Source organism: Strix aluco, chromosome 2 (genome assembly GCF_031877795.1).
Source record: "Strix aluco isolate bStrAlu1 chromosome 2, bStrAlu1.hap1, whole genome shotgun sequence".
Taxonomy (NCBI): Eukaryota; Metazoa; Chordata; class Aves; order Strigiformes; family Strigidae; genus Strix; species Strix aluco.
Window position 1 is genome coordinate 136,469,797 of NC_133932.1, and position 19,470 is coordinate 136,489,266.

General features: G+C 46.6%; 1 protein-coding gene across 19 annotated transcripts in view; it reads right to left on the reverse strand.

The window, feature by feature from the left end:
- LOC141919942 (putative mitochondrial transporter UCP3) overlaps nt 1-19,470 on the reverse strand; it is a 56,777-nt gene that overhangs the window by 1,431 nt on the left and 35,876 nt on the right. For 3 of the 19 annotated variants that reach the window (XR_012622176.1, XR_012622180.1, XR_012622181.1), the window contains 8 exons: nt 19,154-19,359; nt 18,299-18,399; nt 16,971-17,147; nt 16,185-16,396; nt 13,146-14,184; nt 12,314-12,416; nt 3,325-3,545; nt 799-1,959 (listed from right to left, as the gene is read on the reverse strand). Coding sequence is in view for 13 of the 19 variants with exons in the window: in XM_074816542.1 (XP_074672643.1) it covers nt 3,411-3,545; nt 12,314-12,416; nt 13,146-14,184; nt 16,185-16,396; nt 16,971-17,147; nt 18,299-18,399; nt 19,154-19,359 (1,973 nt within the window). In the remaining 6 variants the exon portion in view is untranslated. Of the gene's footprint in view, nt 1-287; nt 499-635; nt 775-798; nt 2,642-2,696; nt 3,546-3,680; nt 3,731-6,806; nt 7,876-10,179; nt 11,703-11,725; nt 12,221-12,313; nt 12,417-13,145; nt 14,185-16,184; nt 16,397-16,970; nt 17,148-18,298; nt 18,400-19,153; nt 19,360-19,470 lie in introns of those variants that run through there. The other 16 variants (XM_074816544.1, XR_012622178.1, XR_012622177.1 and 13 more) reach the window with 16 other exon arrangements.

A 19,470-nucleotide genomic window follows, 5' to 3' on the forward strand; every position in this document is an offset into this window, starting at 1 on the left:
GAGGGTTGTGCCCTCCGCCCCCCACCCCAGAAATGGTTGTGCCCCCCTGGAAGAGGGTTGTGACCTCCAGGAGAGGATTGTGACCCTCTGGGAGAGGGTTGTGCCCCCCGGGGAAATGGTTGAGTCCTCCTGGGAGAGGACTGTGTCCCCCCTGGGAGAGTGTTGTGCACCCCCAGAAGAGTGTTGTGCCCTCCCAGAAAAGGGTTGTGTCCCCCCAGGAGAGGGTTGTGCCTCCCTAGGAGAGGGTTGTACCCCTCCGGGAGAGGGCTGTGCATCAGGACACTCACTCTCAGCCCCTTTGGGGGTGTAGAGCTGCTTGACGGAGTCGTACAGCCCAATGCGGATGGAGGCGAAGCTCATCTGCCGCTGCAGCCCGGCCACCAGCCCACTGTAGAGGCTACGGGGTCCCTCCGTCCTCACCATGGTGCTCAGCGTCCCCAAAACACCCCGGTACTCCACGGTGCCGCTGCTCCGGGGGATCCGCACCTCCCCTTGGATCTGCGGGGTTACCGCATCACCCTGCAGTCCACCCCTAATCCCCAAAACGCCCCCAGCTTGGGGTGGGGGGAGCAGGCGTGGGGGGACCCCAGCATTGTGGGGTGCTCCAGCCACCCGTGGGATTTTGGGGGAGGTACCTGCAGCCGCACTTTGGCGGTGTCCAGGGGGAAGGTGCAGAGGTCGGCGATGCAGGCGGCCATCCCGGCGCTGACGAACTTCACAGCTGCTGTTGGGGGCACCTCGGGGGGCTTCAGACCCACCATCGTGGCAGAGAGGCTGGAAGGAAATGGGGATGGGGGGGGGGGGGGTTGGGGGGGGGGGGGAGCCGGGGTGCTGCGTCGGTGTCTGGTTTGGGGACGGAGGTGACAATGGGGCGTGGTGGCTCTCGCTGGCTTTGGCCAACCTCAAAAGCCAAAATCTTGCCCCATTTCCTCGCCTGCATCCCTGGGGAAACTGAGGCACGGGTCTTCCCCACTCAGGATTCCCCAACACCCACCCTGCCAAAACGGAGTCTGGAGGGACCTCAGTGAGACTGTCTCCCCCAGGGTGACCTGCCCGGGGCTGTGTCGCCCCCCCAGGGCCTCACCGTAGGGACCTCGGCACCGCGTCCCAGCTCCTGCCTTACACCCCTCTCAGCTGGCTCCTTGGCCCCCCCCTTATATAGCACCCGGGAGGACATTCCAGCGGCCACAGGGATCAAGTGACAGCGAAACCCAGTTCCCCCGGTGGCATTTGAGCTGGTGAGAGAGGGGCCACCCCGCACCCGTGACAGGGGGCATGTGTTTCAGCCCTCTGCTGAAACACAGGGCATAGATGGGGGTGGGGAGGGGGGGGGTCCTGCCCAGATGCCCCAGCACCCATCGGAGCGAAGCATCCAACAGTGGTGGCCACTGGGACCTCAGCGATGGGTGAATCCGGTTGTTTTTTTAACCCAAACGAGGGGCAGAAAATGCTTGCCCAAGGCTTTAAAAATGAGCTGTTTGGAGGCAGAGCAGCACCGAGCGCTCCCCCCTTTGCCCCTGGCACGGACCACGCAGCTGTAACCCATCCTGGTGGGATTTCCTCCACGTGGTGTAACGTGGCCCTGAAGGCAGGGAGCCACACAGGGGTAAATCCCTCCTTTGTAAATCCCTCCCGTGTTCATGCTCCGCATGGCAAAAACCAGGAGGGACAGAGCTCAGGGACAAGGTGGGGTGACGGCTCAAGAAATGCCCCTTTTCCTCCATTTTCTTAAAGCTCCATGTGTTTAACCCGTTGTGCTATTTAGCACCACACATACAAAGCCCACAGGACTGGTGGAAGAGCACCTGGGCAGAAAGCCTCCGCTTGCCCTCCTGGGAGGGATTTTGAGCTGGTTTAGCACCCCGAAGGCACCTTCTCTCTGTCGCTCGGGCTCTAGGCAGAGGCTCCTCCGGCGCCGACACCGCTCTCTGGCTGCCGGCACTTTGCGCCACCGCTGACCTAAATGCAAGAGGAAGAAGCTGTTTATCTCCTGCACGACATAGAACTCGGGAGTCAACATTGTCACCTCTGCTCTGACCACATTCCCAACGCAGTCGGTGTCCCGCCTGGGCTTTTTGGGGATGCCTGATAGCTTCCTAGAATTCTTATCTTGCAGCTTTTAAGGACATATCATTAAGAAAAAGTGTCTGTGGATAGGTTAAATTTGTATTTCTGCTTCTATGCAAATAATTGGTAACTCAGTGTTCAATGATACAGGAGTTGCTAATGCACTGTTTAACCCTGAGATTTCCTAGAGAAAATCCTGAACCTAGCAAGTAAAAAGGGATTAAGCTGTACAAAATGTGTATTAAGTACTTCTGAGAAGCACTGAAACTGTAGGAACCGCTTGCTGTAGATGCAAAAGTCATGAGCAGATTTTACCAGTGCGGGCGGGTTGTGTTCACAGTAAATTCTGCATTTTTTCCCCTGTGAAAAATAAAACCGCAGAGGTGAGAGGGGAAAAAAGGGATGCTGAAGGCAAAGCTCTGATTTGGAGCCTTCGCTCGCCTCGTTCCAGGCGCTATTCAGTTACTCTGCGAAGCGGCGACCTTTCCGTGTGCCCCCGTGTCTTCCAAGAACAATCCCTCCGACGTCCTCTCCCGCCCGCTCCTGGAGGCTCTGGGGGAAGGAATCGCCTCCACCTGTTAACGAGAAGCTCGTGACCCGGCGGCGGGACGCTTCGCACCACACGACAAGAAACTAAGAGAATTTTATTGAAACAAACGCTGGAGAGCAGTACAAAAATAACTTAGCTGGGTTCGCATCAAAGCCCATTATCCAAACGTTCCTGAGGTAAAAATGTACAAAAATAATTTAGAATATAAAAGCTCTGTATTTCTAGTAAACCCCTTTTGTACACACATCAGTATTTTACAGTATTCTTGGCCCGTATTTACTCAAACACCTTGGGCACATAAATTCCTCTAGAATCAGCAAATTATGCTTCCCACCAACTATTTTTGAAAGGCCACTGGGGAGGGAGCTCATCTTCCCTCCCCCTCCGCAGCACCCGCCGGCAGGGAGGCAACAGTTCTTAATGCTCACAAATTTCTAATCTTCTCCATCCTTTGGTTGAAGAAAAATGTCTCAAAATGGGATATTTTTTGTTTACTCGAGAAAAAGGTTAATTAGCGAAATTTCACATGAATAAATCCCCAAAACGGGGTATCTGGAGAGCAGGTAACAGCTCATCGGTTAACCGAAGTGGTTGACCTGCCCTTGCAAGACACAGGGTCTCTCAGCTCCCCTGGGCTGACCATCAGCCTTAAATCCCTCTAATGGGATCCCAATTAGGCAAATTAAAAACCAGAGCCTGAAACCTACAGCTTCCACCTCCTCTTCCCTGAGGACCCGGCCTTCACCGATGTGTCAGGCCACGGCTCGGGAAGCACGACGGCCTCTCGCCGATGTTATTCCTTCTTGGACAGCTGAGCAGAGAAAATCCTGGCGATTCTTTTGGTTTCCTCTTCTGAGAGATTGGCCGTGGGCCGGGGACAATTCGGCCTTCGGTAGGGGATGCCCCCCGGCGCCGCTCTGCTTCCGCTCTGCAGAGAGAGGCAACAAGACATTAGAGCCCTGTCAGCTCTGCCCCGCACCTCTTCTCTGATCACGACAAAACACGGGGTCGAGAAGTTGGTTACACGGGAAAAAACCCTCGTGATGGGTTTTCTGTCACTCACCGGTTCCCCTCGGAGGGGTTTTACTCTTGTTCCACACACCTGAGGCGCAACTGTTTCGAAAAAAAGAGCTGTCTGTTCCAACTGCTTGGAAAAAACAATCCAGGATGGTGAAATATTTCCCTGCCCGACGCAGGATTAGACGCTGCAATGCTATTTTTTCTCAACGCTGCAGAAAGCAAAAGCTAAAAACCAAAATTAGAAAGGTCCAAACCACGTCACCTGGCTCTGGCAAGCGAACTCTGAATCTGTGAATGTCTGTCCTCAGTCAAAGTCGTCTTGTACGAAGCTAAAGAAATTACACCAGTGGATTCGCTGGGCTCTGACCCTCTGAATTTTGGTTTTCAGTGATAAATTTTTAATTTGCAGGATGCTAAAAACCAAACCACCTTGCAATGGAGAGGCAAGGCTCCTACACAACAAATCCAAGCTTGCTGCCAAAGTAGACAGCTCAGTTTCAGCAGCCCATGAGATGAAAACCACCCTTTTAAGCATTTTACCACTACCCTTGGTTTGCACACATCCTCCACAGCAGCACTAAAGACGGATATTTTCAGTGTACAAAGAAACCCACATTTCTCCCCAACTAGTTTAGAGCCAGGTCGTGCTCGCGAAGCAGCGAGAGAGGAGAGACCCGGCTTCAGAGGTTGAAGCACGTGCTGCTGGTTTAGGACGTGTCGCTCAGTAGCCGCGGGGCCAGGAATGTCTGGTGGCGAGGGGGGGTTGTTTTGGGAAGCCGATACGCCGGGTCGACCTTTCACCTACATCGCTGAGCTGCTTCTCCCTCCGCGCCAGGCCCTGCCTCGCTGGGCAGAGTCGTGGTGGAAAGGTCTCCTAAGGTGATCAAATCCCTCCTGTTCCTGTGCGCTCCCCGCTTTGACGTGCACCGTTTGGGGAGGGAAATGGCTTTTTTAGGAATCAGTGGTTTTGAAGATTTCTTGTTACCTGGACTTTACAGGCTCGGATGATGAGCACGTTGGGAATTAGCCCTGCGACAGCTTCACTGGGGAAGATGCTGATGGGAAAACAGTCTGCAGATAAAACCCACCCCCCCAGTCTGTACATCCTGGGCGTAGCTGTGCTTGCTAGAGCCAGGGCAAAGCACAAGAGACTAATTGTGAGCTAATTGTAAAAGGAACAAGCTTTAGAAAACCGTTTTCTCTTCGGATATTATTAATAGCAGGAATAATTAATAAATAGATATTGTTTTAAAGGTTTAATTAATAGAGCACAGGTGCTCTAGGAACAATACTGACAGTTTAAGCAACTTAAAAAGGCTAGGTAATGAAAAGCTAGACATAGATTAAGTATATGTTAAATAGAACATTTTGAGTGTTTTCTCAGAAGCCTGAAAGTGAATTATGATGAAGATTGTTCAGAAGATAAGTAACCACGATGACCGAAGGCTGCATCAGTGAGCAGTGGTGTCCGAAGAGGAATTGGAACGCAACGATAAGAACTAGTCGAAACTGTGGACTTTTAAAATTGATGATGAATTGAGAGCTGAAAGTTCCTGGAAAATCACCAAAGGCTCTTTGTATTGTGTTATATCACATATAGAGAGGGCGTTTTTTGTGAGCTGTTGCCACTCACTGAGGTGATGGCCCAACTATGAGTTGTTAATAAAGCCAGCCTAGAGGTGCCCACAGTCTGGTGAAATCCTTTAACACTAATTTAACATCAGCTACAAGTTCTGCAAACAGACAAGAGGCTGTAACCTCAGGCCAGCGTTTCCTAAAGGATGATTTTCAGACACCCTGAGCCAGCCTGCTCCTGCGCAGCCGGATTCGGGAGGCAGATGGACCAACACTCACCAGCACGATGGGTTTGGTCACTGGCTGGTTAATAAAAAGGATGACAAGGGTGGGACCAGCTCATGTGGTTTCACATCCAACAGTGCAGAAAAGGCTTACGACCAGCTAATTAGGAATACTTACACCCTAAACACCGTCTCCCAGTTTCATACGGCTAATTGTGTAAAAATTAAGTGACTAGTGCTGCAAAAGACTTCAAACTGTATCTAGGAAAACAGTTACGGGCATAATGCTTCAAAACACTGCCCATTTTTATCATACTGAAAAAACATACGTGTATATTTATGAGAATCCTTGATTGGTTTTTCTTTCTTAACACTGCTCTAGGATGATTTTCCTAAATGAAACTATAACAAGCTGAGAGAGATTAAAATGCAGACCTGGCAGCATTAGAAGCTTAAAAACCAGCAGAGAGATGCTTCCTGGCCAAACCACCTCCCTCTGACAGCTCGTTCTACTCCGGGTCGGCCAGAAATGACAGTAGCTTGTTCTTCTCACACTGTTTTCTGTGCCAACTGTCTGTGAAACAGCTGAAACTTTAGTACTGGCCGGAGACGGACAGTAACCAGCTCAGCCTGGCTCGGCGCTGGTCCCTGATCTCTGCACAGCAGTCCTAAGAGGTTCACAGAGAAAAAGGTTCAAAGTGAAAGCTCAGATTGGTAAAAGGCTTCTGGTTTTCGTGCATCAAGCAGCGTTGGCTTCTGAACATCAGTTTTATGTATTTGCAAGGAATTGGTATGGACAGCCCTATCCCTCGAACCAGGAATGTCTGTAACTGCAACAAACCCAAAAAACCCCAAGGAAATGCCAGCTCTTAAATCCAACACGCTGCCCAAATTGCAGCCAGACAACCCCATACTGCTGCTCTGCACTGGCACTGTACTTCAGAAACTCTTTCCTTCCAGCTGCGATGATGCTGCTTGTCCTCTAACGAGCGCCCTGTTCTACCCCGGAGGATCCTACACCACTGACACACCTAAAAAAGATTGTCTGCAAAACTACGCGCAGGTGAAAAGCTTGTAGGAACCAACTGCAGTATGAAACCAGAAGCAGGTTTACCCTGTAGCAACGGCGCTCTATCAAATTCCTCAAATCATCCAATTAACCCTATTTAAAGGGTCACGGAGCTGCATTTCCTACCTCTCACAATTCCCCTCAGCTTGGAGCTGAGAGATGGCAACTCCCGCTCTGAGTGGAAGGAATAAACGCAGATGGCTTTCGCTGACCCGACAGGACTTTTCCAGTGAATTTCTGTGGGAGGAGCTGCAAGTCCTGCAACTCAGAAGAGAAGGTGATGTCATGTGTTGGATAAAATAAAGGAAAAGAATAAAATTGCCTCAAGAATCCACCAGAGACCGCAGTACAGCTGAGTATTTCTGCAGAAATGAAAGGACTTTTTGGGGGGGGCTTGCACTAGTGACCCAAACCAGCTATAAAATAATCTTACCCTGGTTGCAAGAATTTTAAAAATTGATTCTAAAGGAGAAATTAAATGAGATTTTCTCCTTTGTTCTTAGGGTTAACAATCCAGAGGTGGCATAGTATTTCTCCTGCCTCAGGGGCACGTCACAACCTGAGCTGTTGTAGGCCAGAGGCTGCTGCAGCAAACGCTGCCCCTGGCTCCCATTTTGCCATCGGTGCAATAACACACCCCAAAAGAGCACTGTACTCTAAAAGTGAAAACACAACAGAAGAGCAGCTGTCTGCTGCTATTAGATGACACCGAGGTGACAGAAAGCAGTTTGTACGCTCCTGGCTTGGAGCTTGGAAAACATCCCACTTGGGTGCTGTTTGGGAGAGAAGCGGCTAAAATCCTCCTCCTTCAATTTTCATCCCACTGCCTCCACCTGTAGAGGTGCTCAGATGCACAGATCTGTCCCGAGGACCTGCCTAAAGACACATTTCCAGCTGTAGGAAAGATTTTAGCAGCTCTTCTTGCTGCTATTCTACACACGCAGGTGTGAATCAAGAATAGGGAAGTTTAAACGCGTGGTCAACGCTCCCAGCTCGCGCAGATTATTACGAAATTACATTTGCAGGTTTAGTTTCACTGACAATTCTGGGATACAGCTACAGGGAAGAGCTACACTTCTATATTTCCCTCTGTATAAAGCTATTTTTCTTTGAAATACACAAATTCCTCGCACACAGAACATTTAGCGAGACCTTCTAGCCTCAGTGCTCCCTTAAAATGCTCCTTTGATACATCAAACGGGCAGTTTCAAAATGTCAGAATTTTAACTTTCTGCATAGTTTTGAGAGCACATACCTGAAACATCGTGTTTACACCATTCCTTGCCTCCAAAATGGGCTTTGCCAGTTCAAACTACGACCTGAGCACAAGCAGACCCCGAGTACCTGACGCTCAGCCTTGAAGCAGACACCTTTAATCAGAGAGATGCAAGAGGAAAGAGGACTTATGCACAGAAAATCACCTTTCACTTTTCTTTTTATAGAAATGGCAGCAATGCAGCAGGACACTTAAACCAGGGTTATCTAATCACTGTGTGCCAAGGATTGGAGTAAAGCAAACAGATTTATTAGTATTTTCTAGGTCTTGGGGCAGATGGCTTATCTCAAGGTTAAAGAATTCCGGTAACATTTCAGCCCGGTGGCTCAGCAAGTTTAACAGCTGGTTTTCTTTCTGCACAGTGATGAAGGAGTGAAAAGAAATCTGTGTTAATAGGCTACAACCTGCCCCTGGAGTGACCTTGTACCTTCTTCTGCTTTCTGGACAGGAAAAGGTTTGTATCAAATCACAGACCACAGCCAGCAGCTCCGAAGCGGAGGTGAAGAATACAGCCACCTTTTCTTCTTTTTCTGATGGTGGAGAATGTCAGCATTTCTGTTCAGCAGGTTAGGAGGGCAAATTTAATGAGTGAAAGGCTTAGCTCTGTTCTCTGGGTAAGCTGAGTAAGGGAAAAGAAGAGCCTTAGTGGCTGCGACTGAAATGGGGGCAAGAGCAAGAAGAAACATGACAACAAGAAAGGATGTTTGGGGCCTTGCTAACCATCTGCGTTTTTAGAACAGATAAAAGCTTGTTATTCTGAATCTCCCTAAGTCTGTGTTATGAAAGTGTTATTTCTAATTTATACTAAGGTAAACCTATGTATATGTAAAAATATTAATTATTCTGAATAAAACTGGTTTCCATATAAGTTTCTTAACATTTTGGAATATTCACGGACATGGCGGGGGGGGAAATCAAGATATTTTAATTAAAAGTTTATTAACTCTCCAATTTTTAAAATACTTCCTCCTAACCCCCCAAAACCCAGCTTCATTCCCAGTAGACTGGGCCAACTCTGAAAGGCAGCAAGTCCTAACATGGGTTATCTCATTGGAATCACGTTTAAATGTTTTTGCTCTAGCATACGATTGCCCCAAACCCTGACCAGAGTCAATGCTGCAGTGCCCTCCGTGTGAAACAACACACCTAGAGAGATTAGATTTCTGCCCTGAAAAATCAGCAATAGTATAAAACGTAATATGGAACAGATGAAGGCAGTAAAGGCAAAGAGGGAGGAGAAGGGAGGCCAGGAGCAACAGTCAGAAATAAGATTTGGATAATAATCTGGGCCACTTAAACATCGGCTCTGACTCATTTAAAAAATAGTTGTAGCTTTACAGTAAATACAAAACAGTGTTGGATGCTATTAAGTTCAGCCGTGAAATTGGATAATTTTCCCTAAGTTGTATCAGGAACTGCCTGGAAAAAGACCAAGAGGAGAAAAGTGTGAAGCTGCTCCTGAACTTGAGAAGCGGCAGAAGTTGAACTGGGGCTGCTGGATTGGACGGGACAGCAGGTGACCAGAGTGGGAGAGGAGAGCTGGGAAGGACCTTGAGAACTGGAAGCCTGAATCAGATGTAATGGAGGAAAAAAGATCAAAAAATTTTAGATTTCGTGAGGCTCTGCAAAACTCATACCCCTGGAAGGTAACTGCAGCGTCCAGGATGAGGCCTGAGCTGCTGCAGCACCTTCTCCAATCTCCGCATCCTCGCAGCGTGAGCCGAGTTGACCCTTTTGCCTCCAAATGCTGCCAGCTCATGGAATCCCAGAATCATCTGGGTTGGAAAAGCCCTTGAAGCTCCTCCAGTCCAACCATGAACCTCACCCTGACCGTTCCCAACTCCACCAGATCCCTCAGCGCTGGGTCAGCCCGACTCTTCAACCCCTCCAGGGATGGGGACTCCCCCCCTGCCCTGGGCAGCCCATTCCAACGCCCAACAACCCCTTCTGCAAAGAAATCCTTCCTAAGAGCCAGTCTGACCCTGCCCTGGCGCAGCTTGAGGCCATTCCCTCTTGGCCTGCCGCTGGTTCCTTGGCTCAAGAGACTCATCCCCCCTCTCTGCACCCTCCTCTCAGGGAGTTGGAGAGGGCCAGGAGGTCTCCCCTCAGCCTCCTCTTCTCCACACTAAACCCCCCAGTTCCCTCAGCCGCTCCCCATCACACCTGTGCTCCAGACCCTGCACCAGCTCCGTTGCCCTTCTCTGGACACGCTCGAGTCATTCAATGGCCTTTTTGGAGTGAGGGGCCCAAAACTGAACCCAGGAATCGAGGGGCGGCCTCACCAGTGCCGAGCACAGGGGTAAGATCCCTTCCCTGTCCCTGCTGGCCACGCTAGTGCTGATACAAGCCAGGATGCCATTGGCCTTCTTGGCCACCTGGGCACACTGCTGGCTCATTATCAATCAATCCCCCCAGGTCCCTCTCTGACTGGCAGCTCTCCAGCCACTCCTCCCCAAGCCTGTAGCCCTGCTGGGGGTTGTTGTGGCCCAAGGGCAGCACCCGGCATTTGGCCTTAGTGAAACTCCTCCAGTTGGCCTCAGCCCATCGCTCCAGCCCGGCCAGATCTCTCTGCAGAGCCTCCCTACCCTCGAGCAGATCAACACTCCCACCCCAAGCTCTTCGGCCTTGACTGCCCACTTCGCCTCCTTGCTGTTTCTTCATCATTTTGCGTAGGAAGGCGGGGAAAGCAGGGAGTGGGGCAGGACGGGGAGAGGTGGCAGGAACCCCAGGGAGGCCAGGAGAGAGGTTTGCCAGCTGCCACGTGAGTGAGAGGGGACTGCTGATCTCCAGACGAGCACAGCTCGGATTTCAGCCTTGCTGTCACACTCAGTGTTTGCTGAACTGTGCAGGAACCAAACAAACCCAGATTTAGAAACTGATGTTGTTAAGGCTAATTAAAAACAAAACTGTGAGAAAGCAATTTTCCTCAACTCTCATCGGCATAAGGGAAAAACTTGTTTTTCACAGAGGGTGTTCGATGCTGGGTGCACGACACAAGGCACAACTGAGCCCAGTCTCAACAGACCCCTACAAGCGCTCCAGCGAAGGATTAGCTGTAGCTAATCCTGGAATTAAGCTGGTTTAAGGTCAGCTATATCCAAATAGCGCCTTGCTAATACTCTCCCTAATTATTAATAACTTTCAGGAGTGTGTTTCTAGCCACTAAGCTGAGCACTGCAGAGAGAGGGAATTCAAGTAAAGCTGATACTAATATTAAACTGAAGGTTTGAGTGATGATGTGCAGATGCACAGAAAGACACAGTGCTTCCACAGGAAGAACTGGAGATAACTCTGCAGAGAAAGCAAACCTCAGAAGCAGGGGCACGACGGTGAGACAGAGGGGATGGGGGCATCAGTGATGGACAGAAGGGAACAAGGAGAATATGAAGGCGATTCCAAGAGAGAAACACATCTGAGATTCTGCCTTTGATTTCATCCAAAACATTTAGACATAGCACGAGAAATATGCTTAAGAAGCACTAAGACACACTGCAGTCTAGGTGTTATAATCAAGGTGTATCTTAGGATGATTGAAGCATACTATGCCCAAGAGTCCTCTGATAGAGGTCTCTACTTTCATCAGAAACAAGTTTCAGGGGCTTCAGGAAAAGATAATATTATGTAAATCAGAAAAACATTCATTTTTACAACATAAACCAGCAAAAAGTCAAGTATTTTACCCAAGCTGTAAACATGTTTATTAATTTAAAGTAGTTTCCATTACTTCAGAGCTATTAGATCCTGCCTGTTTCTGTTCTGTTTAATCAAGCAAGCTGTTTCCAATTACATAAATGTTCCTTAGAGCGTTTGTTTCATGGGTCATAAGGCAGGGAACCAACCAATCTTTCCTGGGAGTGGTAAACAAACAGCCCAGCCCCTGCAGTACCCAGATCCACATCAACATCCATAGCAAAGCTCTGGCTGGAAAAGAATAATACATAGGCCTCAAAAGAACCGAGCCACAAACCTAAATAAATATTGTAAATAAATGTTTATGCCCATAAAACCACCTATGAAACGGCAAAAGGAATCAACAGCTTTCCTGGGTGAGGAACACTCCAACTATTCTACTGTTCCCTCTGTGGAAGAAGAGTTACTTGATACCTCTCAAGGAGAGGCTGTCTTGCTGCAAACTCCCTCATTTCTTCCCGATCTAAAAGATACAAATTGGGGTCATAATTACAAGTTACAGCTTGCGTCCTCGAAATTAGGCACCTTACCTCAGATTAAAGCACAAAGAAGCATGGAGTGAGCACCTGCCACTTCCACTGACCCCAGTGAAGAGCAACGTTCACTATTGTATACAAATTGGTTAACATAAATGCTTAAGTATCACCAACGATGCAGCCACGATGCTGAAAATGATTCTCACAGAGAGAAGAGGTATCAGAAAGATTCTCCTTGACTTGATTTGGAAGCCATCACCTCTAAACTGAGCGCTGACAAGGAAAGGGAGAAGTACTTTTGTTCCTGCTTTAACAAACGGACCCCGTTAAGCTAAGACAATAAAGGAAAGGATGTCTCATACTTACTTTCAGAGCTGTGGAAGGATGAGAAGAAATGCTGAGCAGTCTCATGGAGGCTTCCATCTCCTGGGGAGGAAGGAAGAAGTTGGGAACGATGACAGGATCAGATCTGAGCAGAACCATTAAGGAACAACCTTTGGCAGCGTGTAGCTGCGCAGAGCTCCACAGCTGCTGCAGATGTGGAATAAGCCTCGTTGCAACGGGTGTTAGTGGATCCCAGAGGGTGAATCTCATTCATTTTGATCAATATTCTATTGTTCTGAGCGCTTGGTTCTCTCACCTGGCCTCACAGAGCACAGGACACCAGCTTGCTTTGCAATAATACCTCACGTATTTGTGGAGTCCTTCATCCCGCAAAAATTCCAACACAACTTAGCGAAACCGAATGTGAGATTTGGGATCTGTGCAAGAAATGTGGGAAAGTATTTTAAATGCAAAATAAACTCTGTTTCTTTTAAAACAGAAGAAACACAAGAGCTATAATAGCGCCAACGTGGGGGGAAAAAAAGGCAAGACATCATGTTGAAACTACCCAAAATGAAATGACTGTCATGGATCACAGAATATATTATATAATAATATATTTATATAATAATATATAATTATTACAATATATTGTACATATTACAATATTGTAATATAATTATTACAAACGGTAAGGAACTCATCACTGCACTGCGTGAACAGCAACGTAACAAGGTCTTCCAACTCCAATTCTAGAGGCATTTCCCAGGGAAGAGCTCCACGCAGTGAATTTCTCTTTCCTGAGGCCAGTGAGAATCTAACCAAGAAATGAGACGCTCCCTGAATGCAACGTGTGCTTAAGAAAAAAGGATACAAAAGAATTTTTGGTTTGACAGACTTTTCTGACTCTTCCAGTGGGTCTTCACTACTGTCATCAGAAAAGTTTTCACTGTTTCCTTCTGAGCCTGCTTGGGCTGATACACTCTTAACACAGATCTCATCAGAACCACTTTCTTCCTCGTCTTGACGATCTTCATTCACAGCCTCACTGCTTTCCTCCCTCTCTCTTTCTGTGGTTTTTGGATTGGTCAAACCCACATCTGGCGGAAACTCCAGCACTTCTTCAGAGGCTCCACGAAACTCTACATTTTGCTCTACAGGTTTAGTGTTATATGCTCTATCCCAATCATAATTTCTATTTTCTACAGGGCCACCGGCTGTTTGATGCACTTCCAACAAATGAGCAGGCTGAAACAGCTCCTGCTCCATCGTTTCTGTGCCACTCTCCAGGCTTTGAAAGCCTTCTGTTACTGCCCAAGGATCTGCGTGGAGGCTAACACATGGGCTAATGGCGGTGAGCACACTTTGGCTGTCACCTTGCAGCGTGCTGGAGAAGGTGCTGCTCTGTCTGTGGTTTCCTCTTCGCCAACAGTCTATATCCACCGAGTGCTGATCCTCAGGCCCCAAGTCTATGGGCGGCTGGTCAGCACCCTGCTCCACTACAGACAGCACACTGGACCAGGGACTAGTTTTGTCCGTTATGGTTGTTATTTCGTTAAGAGTTCGTGGTTCTATAACGTCTTCTTCATAGTCTTCTTCACTGTGTGGCTGGACAGCAAAAGCACCTTCATCTGCCTGGATGTCATCCATCGGCAAAGGATGCTCATCTTCGGGGACAGCTCGCTCTAGAAATTCATGCAACATGTGTCTCTCAAACACAGATCTCCCAACGGGGCACGGCTGCTGCGTATCACCGCAAACGCCGGGCGAGTCCAGCTCAAGTCGGCCTTGACACACTTCAGGCCCAGCTTCTTCATCCTTCTGGTTGGGGACATGTGTAGCACCCAGCTTTCTGCTGCTGTCTTGATGCACGTTAGAAGATTCTTTACTATTTTTAGTTCTAGTCTGTAAGTCTGATTAACAGAAAAGAGCATCAGTAAATGCACAGAGCAACCATTCACCTTTTATCTGATTTATTTGGGCTTTTTGCAGAAAATCATGTATGTAAGAATGCTTAGGAGTTAAACATGCACAGCTTTGCCAAACACTCTGCTGATGTGATCACATTCTGCTCCTGTTACCATTGACAAGGCCAGGAGAAGGACAGACATGCTAAGGGAAAAAGGAAATGTTCAGGATGAAATTACTGGGCAATAACTAAAAATACTTACAACAATGTAAAGAAAAAAAAATGGACAGTGAAAATGCTCTGATATACAGAGCACACCTAAAAACAAATTAAAAAAAACCCTATTGCATGGAGTGGCTAAAAACAGTTTGGACAGTTTAGACCCCGCAGGAAGGGGAGAGGAATAATCTAGACAGGAGAGATGGATAATCTAACCCCCTCTTCCTCTCATAGCTTCCTCAGTTTTACGTAGGGGCCCAGAAGACACAGTTGCTACTGGGATTCTCCAGCTTTCAGTTCAATTTACCAACTCGAATCAAATGACAGACAATTGTTAATTAAGTATTTGTAAACCAGAAATTCACTCAGGACTATTGCTCAATTGTGGCGGTAAAATTGTAAAATCTGAAAACAAAGAGCTGCCTGTGCTCCGAACACAGGCTCTGAAAAAAGGTGCTTTGATTAGGAGCCTAAAGATTAATAAAATCTATGCAATTCTGAAAATCTCTGGGGATTTTACAAATTGTTTAAAAAGCCGGAATCACCTATTTTTGGTTCTTAGATCCTATTAATTTCTTGCATTCTTTGAGAAATTAGGTCACCAGTATTAGGTTAAATGGCAAACTACTGCTACTCAGAGGCAAGCGAAAAAGCCTTGCTAAAAGGTAATGGTGGAGAACATTTGGGAAAGGAGAAGGAAGAGTTTAAGACAGATTTGGAAAAGGAGAAGAAGAGTTTGAGACAGATTGTAGAGGATGTAAAGAGATAGTACAAACAATAAAGATGAGAAGGGGAACAAAACCAGCAAAACCCTGGGGAAGAAAAAAAAAAGATCAAGGTGGTGAAACAAGAATGGCAAATTCTGGCATAATAAAAATGTGCCTTTCAAGTCCATATCTTGGAAGCGCTGGTAGCTGCAGACAGAAACAGCTCAGAATAAACTTTTCAGCTGGCAGCGCTCCGAGCCATAGTTTATTCTCTACCCTGATCAATTATTTTAAAAGCACCAGCATGGATTTGATTTCCTAGTCATTTTGCTACTCACAGCACCTCTGGTATGAGGTCAGAGCAGCATGAACAGTTAAGCTAACATTAAATTAACTGTGATCAGCGAGCAGGCTAGTGCTGAGATGGAGGGTGGATATAGGGAGCTGTGAGAAATGGCAGGCAGAGTGAAAAAAACATACATCTGAAAACAAGGTGTACAAAGAGATATGGTTTCCTTCCCTGTTGTGTCACACTCCATCCTTATTAAGGACGTCGTTCTGTGTCCAGCTGCACTAACGATAGGGAAAATTAATTGCAGTAATGCCTTGGAAAGAGGAAATGGATTGAATGCGATAAACAGAAAAGAAGCTGCTTACTAAGAGCTTTGTCTCACGTATTCTAAAAGAGCCTTATTTTAGCTATTCATCGTAGGGCATAAATTTCACCTGAAAACAGAGATATGCCAATTCCTATTAGCAAAGAACCACAGACTCAGCTCAGTACCGTCCCGTGGATTGCTCTTCAGCAAGACCTCCCTTTTTCTGCTGAACAGACATTGAAATTTAAGTAGAATTTAGGCTATCTTAAGAGGGCCTTAACTCCCACCTCATCTTCCTTTGGAACGTTTCAGTTCAACACGACCGCTACCGACGGGAGTTTGAAAGTCTCTCTGAAGCATTCTCCCAACAGTACACGTGCTGATTGGCAACACCAGGAACCAGTCCCAATTACGTAAAAAATTTAAAAATACTTTAAGGCAGCTTCTGACAACAAATTCCAAACCAAGTGACAACTTACCATTGATTAGGCTGCTGACCTGAGACACCAACTGACTAGATTTTTCCAAAAGTCGGCATCCATCGGGATCCTCTTCTCTGTTCATCAAGCCCCAATGACCTCTCTCCTGCTCCTCATGACTTGGTTTGGGTGTGTAACTGAAGTCAGGAAAAGACCTGGTCAGCTTCTGACTGAAGTATCTTTGAACCTCATCCAGCTCCCTCAAGTTTTTTCTGTAAGCAGTGGTAAGAAATTTGATAAGAGGGAAAAAAGCCTATGGCAGACTGGTTCTACCTGTATCATTCCAGACAAGAGCGTGTAAATATGCAAATACAAAATTAAGGGTTAGTATTGAAAAAATGGATTAGGAGGGAAGCGTTGAGGTAGCTCTGTCTAAGCAAGAGGATAGCGCTCAAGAACAAATGCTGAATTAGCTATGAAACAGGCTGAAAGTTAGAAAAAAAGCTAGTTTTAAACTTATTTAATCAAAGGAGTTGGATTTGAGATGACCTTCCAATAGAAGTCATAAGGGCAAGAATATTAATTGACTTTATGACTGAACTTGATAAAAAAATGAGGATTTCTATCCGCTTAAGATCTAGGATTTTGTAATATATTGCTTGCGGTAGCTGGGGAAAGGATGAAATGACTCAGAAAGTCTCTTTCAGTCCTATATTCCTGCAGATAATAAGTATTATTCTTCTAAAATTTATACCTGATGTAAACCTAGAATCTAGTCAGGAGAAAAGTGCTTCTAGTAAGGAGAAAGGCATTTGAATTACCTTATTGGCTATAGCTCTGCTTTACCTGAGAGAAGTTAGAAGAGAATCGCGTGACGGCAGCGATAACGAGTCCATCTGCGCCGCCCGACGCGCGTTCCCTTCCGCTTGCTGCAGGGATTCGTGAAACCTGCGCACATTCTGCATATGCTCTTCGTGTCGAGGCCTGTGTGTTCCGAGGGGACTAATTCTGCTAGAAACAGGCCTATGTTTAACAACAGGAAACAGGCTGAAATCTCTAATTGTGAAAAGTCTGCCAACTAAGAAGATCCAACATCTTTAAATGCATTAAAGAGCCACCGATGGATGAAAAGAGCTTTTCCAAACGTCATCAGGAATGGCATTTACCATTCCAGACTTACACTAAAATAAAGTAAACTGCAACTATCCTCTCCGCACTGGTTAATAGTGGGGCTGATAGGGAAATTGTAATGTCTGCTGGGAGCTGCCGAGCCAGATGTTCAGACCACAGAATGGTGGCCCACGGTCCTTCTAAACTTCAGACACTCTCTCACATGTTGCCAGTTAAATATATAAACGTTGGAGCTTGTTTTAAGGGACAGAAAGCAGGAATTGCTGTAGGATATCTGACAGGCCAAGTCCTGGAATCACAGAATCGTCCGGGTTGGAAAAGACCTTGAAGATCCTCCAGTCCAACCATTAACCTCACACTGACAGTTCCCAACTACACCATATCCCTAAGCGCTATGTCGACCCTACTCTTAAACCCCTCCAGGGATGGGGACTCCACCATCTGCCTGGGCAGCCCATTCCAACACCTAGCAACCTGTTCTGTAAAGAAATACTTCCTAAGAGCCAGTCTGACCCTGCCCTGGCACAACTTGAGGCCATTCCCTCTTGTCCTAATGTGCAATACTACAGCATTTCACCAACTGTCATTCACCAGCCATGGACAGGAGTCACAGCAAAATAGAGGGGATATATCAGTAATACTCTATTCTAACTTATTAAAAAAACCCCAAAACTTATTCTTGCAAAGGCCTGGAAGAAATAGCTGCCAGTTTTAGCAATGGGATAGTGTAAATCCTACCGTAGAAAGGTGTAAATGAAACAAATTGGGAAATATCAGTGAGAAGAAAAAGAACATCTGGGTTTTGTAGAAAGAAACCTGTCTCAGGATTGCAATCTCCTGGGCCACCCTCTCACTGGGTAAAGGGAATTTGTTATAAACCTTAAGCCCAAACACAGGGAAAGACCTCTGACAGGGTTTGATATTTTTTCAGTATCAAAAATACTGGTATTTTTGATATCGACTCTATACTGACTTTATTGACTCTTCGGGTAGATTTCTGAGCCCTGAAAATAATCAAAATGGTTGACAGCCAGCGGACTTACCGGTCTTGAGTGGGAACACTGACTTCCTTTGACAAGCTATTCAACGTCTGCTTGGAAAAGCTTGTAGCGTTACTGGGAAGCGTTGGAAAGCTGGCCTTCACCTAGAATAAAGAGGAACACCACACATGAACCTTCCACAGCAGGAAAACAGAGAAATTAAAGTAGTATCTTGCTGAGCCAGCAGACAAAAACTTAAGTTTTCTAAATAGCTTTAAATTTTCAAAGGATTTTCCAGCACTGAGCCAAAGTACCATTTAACAACACTCTTATTTCAGAAATATTTGTGAATTTCCCCCACGCTACCAAAGAGTAAACTGATGGAAAGTAGGGTATAGGGGCTCCATTATGTGTGTATGTCACACCCCAGTGTAACTGAGAATAAAAACACACACAAGAAATGGCAAATCTTCCAGAAAAATAGATTTCTGCCAAATTAGAAATTCTCTAACCAATGACAGGCTGAATTTACAGTATGTTTTTGAGCATCAGCTGCCACCCAAAGCAGCAAACAGAACAATACCAGGCTCCCAGACATCCTAAACCACAGGATATTCTCCTAATAATAAAAAAAACCCCAAACACCCATGAAGCAACAACAGAGTGAAGCCACTGGAGATGTTCATGACCTAAGTTTGAATAGGTGCTGCAACTAGTGTTGGCCTGCAGCTACCATGGAAACCTACAGCAGAATTCTTAAACAAGGAATTAAGTGTTTCTGGTATATTTACACAGATTGATGCATTACAGTACCCCGAATTTGCTATGTTTGCTCATTACTTCAGAAACCCCTGGAGTCAGTGCTGATTATTAGAAATCTAATCAGATATGCACCAGGGAGGAAACTGAAGTACATACTGAAGAGCTTGGTGGCTGGGTCTGGATCCTTGCCTGCCTTTCTTCTTTGAGATTATTTATGTTTTGAAGAGGGGAAACTGCTACTTTGATCTGCCCTCGGCACTGTCCACTGAAGTCTGTAATATTGTACCACCCGCACACGAGCTGGAAGCCAGAAAGAAGAGGAGAAAGGTCCACTGATGCAAATCCTATCACTCGCTCGGTCTCTGGGGAAGAAGAATATAAAGCACATATTCATTTAAACTGCACGTAAACAAAACATTGTCAGGAATGCTAAAAATCAGCCAGTTATACAGCCCTTGAAATATGTCTAGGCT